This window comes from Mitosporidium daphniae (genome assembly GCF_000760515.2).
Source record: "Mitosporidium daphniae strain UGP3 chromosome Unknown contig-149, whole genome shotgun sequence".
NCBI classification, from domain to species: domain Eukaryota; kingdom Fungi; phylum Microsporidia; genus Mitosporidium; species Mitosporidium daphniae.
The window spans coordinates 1-9,857 of NW_013546679.1; the positions used below are offsets into that span (position 1 = coordinate 1).

Sequence of the window (9,857 nt, forward strand, 5' to 3'; positions counted from 1 at the left end):
GATTAGACTACTTGTGACGGGGCAAAATTCGTCAAGCGTTTCCCTTTGGATCGAGCGCATTAGTAGTCTAATCGAGAGTTGTCATTAATAAATTGTTGCCGAATTGCCGTGAAATCCCGATTTTGTGTATTCTCTCCGTCTTTATATAAATTTCATTGTGAATTTTTGTAAAACGCATAATTAGAATCCAATAAATTTTGCATTGACCTATGTGTGTGCCGATCCAAGTATATTAATATTTTATATATTAACTATAAGGTCTGGTATAGGCGACTTAGTTTAGTGGTAGAATTCTCGCTTTGGGTGCGAGAGGTCACGAGTTCGATTCTCGTAGTCGCCCTTTTTGCGATTGGCCTCAATAAAACTTTAAAATTTATCAAGATGAACACGAGCAATACCTGGTTTAAAAAACTGGCTTCAGACGACACAATTGACTTTCTTCCCACTATTTTGATAGTCATTTTGGTGTCTTGTATATTGTTTTGTATCCTTTGGATGATCATTAGTCTTGTTCGAAAAAGATCACATGTGCAACAACTAAATACCCACCGTGAAGCTGCTGTTGCGGCGTTTTTCGATACCGAAAATTTACGTGTTCTTGACAGCGTGTACACATCATCTGGAGATCCTTTAGGAAAGCTGTCTTCTTATCAACCTGTATTATATTTTATCAAAATAGAGCCGTTTGATCTTAATCGCAAGATCTGTAAGGTACATTTATTTTTCCTTGTTTTAGCCAATCTCTGTAGAGGTCCTTGCTAATCATAAGGATCAAACCTGGGTTCATATGATAGCAAGAATGCCCTGCCATTCATATGACGGCAATCAAAGCAATCTAGAAAAGCAACATGCAATGCATGGCCCCACTTCAAGGCTCAAGTTTGCTTCTCTCATCTGCAAATCAAACGCCCCCACAATCTTGCAATAATTTACGAAATTAAAAGACTCCTGCCATTATAAATAAGTAATTTATTAAGCAGACGCAAAAAACTATTCCATGCTCACGGTGGCACCGAGATCCTCCAAAGTCTTTTTAAGTTTTTGAGCATCTGCACTGGTTAGCTTTTCCTTTACAAGTTTAGGAACGGACTCTACAAAAGTTTTTGCCTAAAACGTGAGAACCCTAAATGCTGGCATACCTCAACCAAGTTAAGGCCAGGAAGGATGCCCTTGATTTCTCTTATAATTTTGGCCTTCGCAGCTGGATCTACTTTTTGCAAAATTATTTTAAACTCCGTTTGTGTTGGAGGAGCAGCCGGTGCTGGTGACTCGACTTCGGTAGCCAATGGGCCTGAACCGAGAGTAGAAAGATGCTGAGTAGCGCCCAGTTGAGTGGGAGAAAAGCCAACATCTGGAAGGTTAAGACGGGCCTAACTTTAAGTTAAAGAATAAAACTTTAAGGGATTTGACAAGAGCAGCTGTTTCTAAAAGTGTGAGTTTCTCAATTGAGTCGACTAATTGCTGGACAAGAGGAGAACCGCCAATGGAGTCAATGGATTGTGCAGGTGGATTTTTCTCGAGATTAAAACTGGCAGATGGAGCAGTAGTAAAGTGTTTGACTCGCCTTGAAAGGCAGGTAGAAATTCGGTCGACTCGAATCAACATTTTGAGGTGGAACGGCAATAAATTTATTGAAATTTGCACAAAATTTAAATCTTTAATTGCAAGTTATGAGGCGAAGAGTTCCTATCCTCTTTGTAGGGGCCTGTGTTGCGCTTAGTACAGCCTCTGTTTCATATTACAACTTTTCAAAGAAAAATGTCCATGTTTGGAAGGATCCTGTGGACGAGATCGGTGCTCATGCCTTAAAGTCGTTCTATGAGAGTAACTTTAGGGAAGCTAAACGGCTGTTTGCAAAAATATATGCACAACTTCACACCAACTCCGAAGCCATTTCTGCAGACTCACGTTGGTCCCATCCAATGGCAAAATGGAATCTTTTAAGGACTTTAATGCAAATCGAAAGGGAGTTAAATCCATCAAACTTACAAATTGCACAGTATCTCATACTAAGCTCTTCGGCTTTTGTTGCGGAAAACTCAAATTCGGAACAATTTTCTACCCTATTGGCAGATTCATGCATGGTCGCTGCAGATATTCTTCACAGAAAACAGAAGATTCAGGAGGCTCGGTCCTACTTAGATCTTGGATTATCATTTTTGACCCCGGTTTTGAATAGTCTCGTATCTTCAACTACAGCAGAGTCTCCAAAAGATATTTTGAAAAGGCATGTTGAGTTGTGTAATTCGATTTCTAGTCTATTAGAAACTAGCGGGGAAAATTATCTTTTGGATGGAAATTGGCTCAACGGGTATGATCATTTTCGGCAATCGTATGCATTACTTGCACAAATGGATCCAAATTCAGCGGCTGGGGATGATGATAAATCAATATTTGAAAAGCTACAGTTAGACCCGGCGTCAAGGAGATCAATCCTTTTTTATAATATGGCAACCTGCTTAGTTGGGCTTTCGAGATTCTCAGAAGCGAAAGCGTATTGTGAAACAGTTAGAAGTTTGCTTGCAAATAACCATGAAAGATCCGCGATGGATACGCTTAAGAGGCTGATTTTCCCAATGAATTTAATAGAAAAAACTAAAGACGAAAACATAAGTCTTTTGAACAGATACAAAGACATGAATATGCTATTACTTGGCCATATTAATATGGCAATGGAAAGCTCGGAAACAGCCATAGATCTATTTAGTGAAGTATTAAGGAACACTTCGGAGGCTGATTTGAGGAGGGAGGCACATTCCTATATGCGAAAATTGAAAAAATAAAATAAAATACCTGAGAAGGGACTCGAACCCTCAACCCTTTGATTAGAAGTCAAAAGCGCTAATCCTATTGCGCCACTCAGGCCTATGATGGTGGAAAGTTTTTAAATATATATAATAATATATATTTAATATGATCACTAAAACCCCCTTTTGGAATTCATTTATCACCTTTAGGCTATGTCTATCATTGTCGTTATCTTTATTTATCCTTATACAAGAATTTCTTCTCATCGCCATTAGATGAGCTTTTTTCCCTATAGATCCTCGATTGGTGTGTCGGGGCTGAGATGTATTTCATGCACTCAAAAGATTGATTCTATTTTGGCAGCCTTCTGCTCTGTAAATTCAAGCACCTATTTAAAGGCGTTTTCAGTCTCTTTTCCCCTATCAAAAATTTTTCTTGAAATCATGTCTAGCGATTGTAGTGATTCGATTTCTTCTTACCTGGAAAAACGGATAATTCCTTGCCTTGAAGAGGCCGGGTTTCCATGTTTTCTAATTGACCTTTCCCAAGAATTGGGGGTCAATGTTTCTACTGATATGAAGATGCCATACGATGTATTTATTAATACCAAATACTCGCCTAAAAATTTGTTTTTCAATGATGTGGCATTGTTATCTTCAGAAGAATTTGTACATTCTTCTGTAATCCCAGGAATTACTCTTAAAGGTCCATTAAAAAGAAACGAAGATCAAATGTCTTTTTATGCTAGCATTTCGGACAACTTCTCCATCTTAATTTCCCTACTTCCTGCTAATAGTACTATTGTAAAGATAGACTGCATTGATCGGTCAAAGGCGCCAAAGAGCAAAAAATATCTTTTCAACGACTTGATACTTTGTGTTGGGACACTAACACTTCAATTCGTGTTTTCCTTTTTGCCTATTTCCATCATTTTCCAGCTATTGCTGGTGATTGTGCTATTAGCATTTAGCACATACATTCGAATTGTGATTAAATTTGGGCTAAGAAACTTGGCTAATGGACATCCAACGATGGACTCGCTGGTGTCTCTGGCGCTTCTTGGATCATTTGTACTGGAAATCATGAATTTAGACGGTCTAGATCCATTTTTTTCCTTTACAATGCTATTGATATCTGTTTTGATTGGACGTATTTTGGAAGATCAAGCTGGACACAAAGGAGTCTGTTTGAATGCTGAAAGGACCATATTAGCTAAAATGCTAAAGCCAGACAACGAAAATTTTGTGGAGATCTTCATGTCGCCCGAGCTGCTATCCCCCGGAGATTTGGTCCGAATACTCCCGGGAGAAGTTGTGCCTGTAGATGGAAAGCTTGTTCTAGGAGCCTGTTCATATTTTGACGAATCATTTATAACTGGAGAATCCGTTCCGGTTTATAAAGAAAGCAATGCCATTACGATTTGCGATTGTAAAATTGTCAATTCGAAATACTCAGATATCGTATTGGCAGGAACAAAAAATGTCGCAATTGGGAGGCCGGTCATTATGGAATGTTCCCATTCTCTTAATGGGTCTATATCATCTTGTTTGGCCCGAATAACAGAAAGTGCGCTCTCGAAACAATCCAATGCTCAAAGATTTGCTGACAGCTTGGCCAAATGGTTTGTTCCTTTTGTTCTGGGATTATCTGGATTGACATTTATCTCGAATGTGATCATATTTTTGGACCTCAAACTTGCACTCGAAAGGTCCGTCTCTGTGATGGTTTCTGCATGTCCCTGTGCTATGGCGCTTGCAGCGCCAATTATTTTCTCTACTGCTATCAAGTTAGCTAGGGAAAGAGGTGTAATTTTTAATGGTATGTCATCCTTCGAATCCCTTTCAACAATTCAGCAAATCTTTTTTGACAAAACCGGAACAATTACAGCGGGGACGTTTACTCTGAAAGGACTATTTCTATATCCGGCAAATCGACAGGATTCTTATCGCATTTTGGCAATCATTAAGAGACTGGCAAGTACATCCACCCATCCCATTTGCTCTTCGCTCACCCATCATTTGCAGCTGTTGGACGGTGCATCGATGGAGGAGCATGCCGTTGATGATTTTTGCGAGATTCCTGGAAGAGGAATCTCGTGTTCTATTCGCATTTGTGGCGTTGGAAAATCAATCAAAGCTTTGCTCGGAAATTGGTTGCTGCTTGAAGAAAATGGAATTAAAGCACCGCAGGTTTGTGACGATTCGACAATGGTTTTGTTTGCCTTGGAAGGTGTACACATTGCCACGATTACGTTTTCAGAGTCCGTTCGGGAAGAAGCACCCTTTGTGATTGGTGAGCTATCCAAAATAATGCGGGTTTCAATCCTCACTGGGGATAGAAAGGGGGCAGCCCAGGCAGCTGCCATTGCTGTTGGGTTGGACTCGGATATCTTCTATGAGTGTGATCCATTTGCAAAGGAAAAAATTGTGCAAGATGCCGCTAGAGGCGATCAGAGCATGCGGCCAATTCCGGTAGCCATGGTTGGTGATGGGTTGAACGATTCTGCGGCAATGGCCAATGCTACCCTTTCAATTGCAATTGGAACGGGAAGTCCCTCCATTTTGTGGAGTAGTAAAATGGTGATTATGCGATCAAACCACCCATTATCACTGATTCCAGAAATGATACATCTCTGCCAAAGAGCAAAGAAATGGATATATGCTCTTTGGATTGGTTCGCTGCTTTACAATAGCATAATCCTTCCAATGGAAATGGGGCTACTCGGGGACATCTTCCTTCCTTCTTATATGGCATCGCTTTTGATGTCACTGTCCAGCATCGGCGTTCTCGTGAGTGGTCATTTGTTTTCTTTTTTTAACTCTTCTGCAAAACTCATGTCACTGGCAAAGATCCAAAAGGCTTAGAAGCTCCATAGAAAACAACAAGCTTGACACCAATCCCAACTAAGCGTTAAAGACTCTAAATGTGTGTGGAAAGTTCAAATTCAATAAATTGAGAAAGACCATTTCCAAATTCTCCTTCGAACCTAAAAGAGCATGCGGAGAAAAAGGTATCATGCCAAAAACAACTCCGAATTTTTGTAAAACACTTTTAAATGGGTTTGGTGATCATAATTAGTGTGGCTCGGAACATCCGACATTGATAAATACTAGTAGACCAATCGCTTATTAGCGATGTGTATTGCCCTTCATTATGCTACAAAAAATACCAAAGCTACCGACTTTCTTGCTTGGCTTGGAAGGGCATATCAGTTATAGTCAATGCAATGCTTATAGGTAAAATAATTACATGCGCTACATATGAGGGCACAATATCAATCCACAATAATATGGCAAAATGTCCCAAAGGCTAGTAAAAATGTGCACACTAATAAACAGGTAAAAAAGCGGCCGGTCGAGCGATGCTATTTAAACACTTTATGTAAACTTCTTTTCAGAAGTGGATATCCACTGTTGGATTTATAGCTGGTTTTCGCAGTTGAGGCTAAAGTGCTGGTTTGTCTTGAATTCTTTTTGAAAATTCGTCGTCTGGGAAAAAATAAGAATCAATCAGATCAAGATAACCGGGATTGTTGTGAATACTGGGATATATAATCTCCATGGGAACATTTTTTCCTCCCAAAAATTCAACAATCTCATCAAGCCAATATGAGCGGATACCAGGACAAGTTTCAAGAGACACTAGTCCGTCTTCAGAAACGTCAATAGCTTGGCCATCGACGCTCAATTCGTTCATTAGCAGTTTTTTGGCCTCCTCCCCTTGACCATACGAAACTCTAATTCCGTTCCATATGTTTGTAGAAAAGAGCTTATATAATTTCTTGTATATATACACCTGTGCGCCAGAAATGGAGAAAAGCACCATTCCAGTTCCAAGTAGAGAACCAGTTTCACCAAAATGGCCGCCAAATATATTTAGCAGATACCTTGGGATGTTTCCAAGAAGGTAAAACGAAAAGAGTTGCAATAAAAATCTCAAGGGTCTGAACATTCTCGCTAGAAAATTTGGAAGCATCCAGCCAAGCGAAAAAAGGAAGCAAATCATAAACATAGTCAAAGACTCATCGCATCTTCGAATAGCTAAAGATGGGTATGGGGCATCATATATCATCTTTACAGATGGTCTCCATCCCCAATATATACAGTTGATTGTGAGGATCGAATAAAAATCCATCCAATTCCAAGGCCTTTGGTAGGCCATCAAAAAAGGACCACCAATAAAAATCAATAATATCATCTTAATATGTGGATAGGTTCTAAAAAACAAGCCAGACACCAGGGTTAACTGCCTCTGAATTTGAACAGAAATAATTTGAGATTGAATTGGAAGGCCAAAGATCCAATTTTGGGCAAACTGGATAATGTTAAATTTACCAAAAGATTGCGAATAGATAAACCAGTGAAGGAATTTAACATTACCAGATGCAACTGATGGCTTTAGCGGTATACGAGAAATAGCATTCCGGAACAAGGAGATGATTCCATTCGGCGTAAAATGATAATTCTCGCCTATAAAAAGTGACTTCAAAATGTTTTTTGGCGAAGATCTTAGTACTTGATTGAGAATACTTTCCGCGCTTATAGACCTTGGCGTCATAGTAGTTACAAATAAAGACCAAATGATCCACCAAAGACGCTTAAAGGATGTAAGTACTGAACCTTTAGGTAAGATTACCAATTTTGAAGATAATAAGATTCCATAAATAAATGCCTCCATGATTAGCCGGCAAAAATGCCTGCCGTGATGCCCATCTCTGAATGAATTAAAGGAGTAGTTTTTCGGTCTATAAAGTAAGGTCTCAAGCATAGCCCGTGGACTCCAAGAATAATGCTCGCCTCTAAGGAGGCTGTGTTCCCTCTCTTCTTGGCTCAATTCGTTAGAAAAATCACCAAAATCCTTCAATGATGATTGCGAGACGTAACTGTAGGCATCTTTGTTTCCCTTGAGATTTTCCAAAATCTGAAAAATCGCAAGGTTATCAATCCCAAAAGCGAGCCGTTGTTTTGAAAAGGCCCGAATAATGGGCCGAAGAATACTCCATGCATCGAAAAAGCTCGTAAACATTCCGGTATCGCAAAGGAGGGCTACAGCAAGTTGCGGAATATTCTGGGATAATAACCTATTTTGCTTTCCCTTTAAAGCTTCAAGGGGAGACGCCAATGGAATGGGGTTGGTCGATTGATACCCTCCAGCCTCAATGGAGGTTGCTGATGCTTCTGCTTCACAAACATCCTCAGAATAAATGGTGTAAATTAAGCCAACAAGCTGAAATGGGTCGGTATGAAAAGGGCCGCCCTTATTACATGAGAAATACCCTATAGAAAATAGGATCATGAATATAGGAACCGAGAGTATTATACATGAATATCTATCATTTGTGGATGGGCTATCCCAGACCAGAAAAAGAAGACCCAAAAAGGTAAAACTAACAATGGAAATATACTTGGAAATATTGGTAATAAAGTCATTGGGATCTCTAGAAGTTTTAAAGTGTATATTCCTCCAATCATCATCGTATGTGACATGAACATCTCCCCAAGAGCTATAAACGAAATACAAATATGGGAACCATGTTGAAATTCCAAAAATAGATAGGTCAAAAATGACTTTGATTATCCCTGTTGCAATGAAAATAGTGGATGCAAGGAAGTATACTCTAAACTTTGCATCCGAATATGCAACTTGAAGCCAGTACTTTGAACGAGTTAAGAATCCCGTTTTGAGTTCCTTCCAGATTGCCTGTAAATATGGAACGTATTCCCTCCCCATAAATAGGTCAACAAAAATAGTGGCTGCCTTAAAACAAAACATAGAGGTCCCAAAAATGCTCTTGATAAAAAAGTAATCAAGATAAAAAATAAAACCCAGCGAAAATAAGACATACTGAGACAAGAATAGCGCCAAATTAATTGCCTTATTAAGAAGTAGGATCAAGCCACAAGACAATAGTAAACATGGAATCCATTTTGAAAAGATGAAATCAATAGCTTGGATCAATGCAATCATTATGTAAGGGAGTGGAGAGTATTTGAACGAATAAATAAAAACGTTTCCAGGCAATAGTGAGTCATATTGCCATATATAAAACAAGATGAATATTACACATTTTGCTGAAATTGAGCAACGGATTTCTTCGCTCTGAAACTTTGATTGGATAGAGTCAAAGACGTAATATATATTCAAAATATTAAAGACTATACTGGGACTATAAAGGACTGATGGATCTAATGTCGGAAGGGTGATGTTTACAATCTTAGGTAATCTTCTTTTAAAGAAACGACCAAGCTCAAAAATACCCTTGGGCTGCGGGTTTTGACTTTCCGCAACATTATTCCCAAATTCAAGGATGCGAGAAAGCCAGTACCAGTCTTTGGCGTAGCGTTTTATCAATCCAATGCTAAAGTTGGAAACACCGGGAAATGTTTGCCTGAAAAAATCCAAAATTCTTTTAAGTAAGCTTCCATTTATCTCTGTTTCGTCAAAAGATAAGTAAGAGGTAATGTAAATTGAAGCCACGAATATGCCTCGTTTCGAAAAAAAAGGAAACACAAAGAATAGGGTTAATGCGAGAAAGAAAAAAGCCTCAATATGTTCCTGGAATATATACAAAGCATCCGATAATATATCACTAAGGGAGATATTTTGGATGAGTGGATCGGGCGTAGCCATTTCTTTAAAAAGGAATGATTTCGGTTGGCTTTTCAAATTCAACTGTCCAATGGAAGGATAGGTTTAATTTTGGAAATTTTAATATTTTATTCTAAATGAAAATCCTGACCCATAACTTGCTTCAATGTAATGTTGCTTCCAAGCACTGTAAAGGACCAAAGTATCCCCTGGAAATTGAAGCTGCAGATAGCACGGATTTAGAAAAACCAAGCTGGACATATACCAAAACAGAATATGAGCCTGAATTCCTTGAACGCCTGATATCGAAGATAAATTGGCCAGTTCTTCGGAAAGCAGCAGAGGCCATCCAAAAATTTGATCCCTCAATAGTGTACCCAGAAACACCACCCTATTACCAAAACACTACAGAGGAGGCCATGGAGATTTCTAACGGCCCCTCGGACCTTCTTACCGTTGCGTGGTGTGATAAAAACGAGCCTAATTCTGAAAAGTGGTGGAAAGCATTAAATTTTTGGATG

The 9,857-nt window shown here is 39.1% G+C and overlaps 6 protein-coding genes across 6 annotated transcripts; 4 read left to right on the top strand and 2 right to left on the bottom strand.

The window, feature by feature from the left end:
- Positions 1-495: 495 nt before the first annotated feature.
- On the top strand, positions 496-928 carry DI09_149p10 (uncharacterized protein; the record flags this gene model as incomplete). The annotated part of the gene is made up of 3 exons (XM_013383635.1): positions 496-657; positions 680-706; positions 737-928. The coding sequence occupies 3 exons, from the start codon at positions 496-498 to the stop codon at positions 926-928; spliced, it is 381 nt and encodes a 126-aa protein (XP_013239089.1).
- Positions 929-990: 62 nt separating this feature from the next.
- On the bottom strand, positions 991-1,605 carry DI09_149p20 (uncharacterized protein; the record flags this gene model as incomplete). Its single annotated transcript, XM_013383636.1, has 3 exons — positions 991-1,091; positions 1,115-1,370; positions 1,396-1,605. The coding sequence occupies 3 exons, from the start codon at positions 1,603-1,605 to the stop codon at positions 991-993; spliced, it is 567 nt and encodes a 188-aa protein (XP_013239090.1).
- Positions 1,606-1,670: 65 nt separating this feature from the next.
- On the top strand, positions 1,671-2,783 carry DI09_149p30 (uncharacterized protein; the record flags this gene model as incomplete). Its single annotated transcript, XM_013383637.1, has 1 exon — positions 1,671-2,783. The coding sequence occupies one exon, from the start codon at positions 1,671-1,673 to the stop codon at positions 2,781-2,783; it is 1,113 nt and encodes a 370-aa protein (XP_013239091.1).
- Positions 2,784-3,191: 408 nt separating this feature from the next.
- On the top strand, positions 3,192-5,612 carry DI09_149p40 (uncharacterized protein; the record flags this gene model as incomplete). Its single annotated transcript, XM_013383638.1, has 1 exon — positions 3,192-5,612. One exon carries the CDS (start codon positions 3,192-3,194, stop codon positions 5,610-5,612), a length of 2,421 nt encoding a protein of 806 aa, XP_013239092.1.
- Positions 5,613-6,192: 580 nt separating this feature from the next.
- Positions 6,193-9,378, bottom strand: DI09_149p50 (uncharacterized protein; the record flags this gene model as incomplete). The annotated part of the gene is made up of 1 exon (XM_013383639.1): positions 6,193-9,378. One exon carries the CDS (start codon positions 9,376-9,378, stop codon positions 6,193-6,195), a length of 3,186 nt encoding a protein of 1,061 aa, XP_013239093.1.
- A 95-nt stretch (positions 9,379-9,473) lies between these two features.
- DI09_149p60 (uncharacterized protein) lies at positions 9,474-9,857 on the top strand (the record flags this gene model as incomplete). Its single annotated transcript, XM_013383640.1, has 1 exon — positions 9,474-9,857. A coding segment is annotated over one exon (384 nt), but the record flags the coding sequence as incomplete, so codon positions are not given.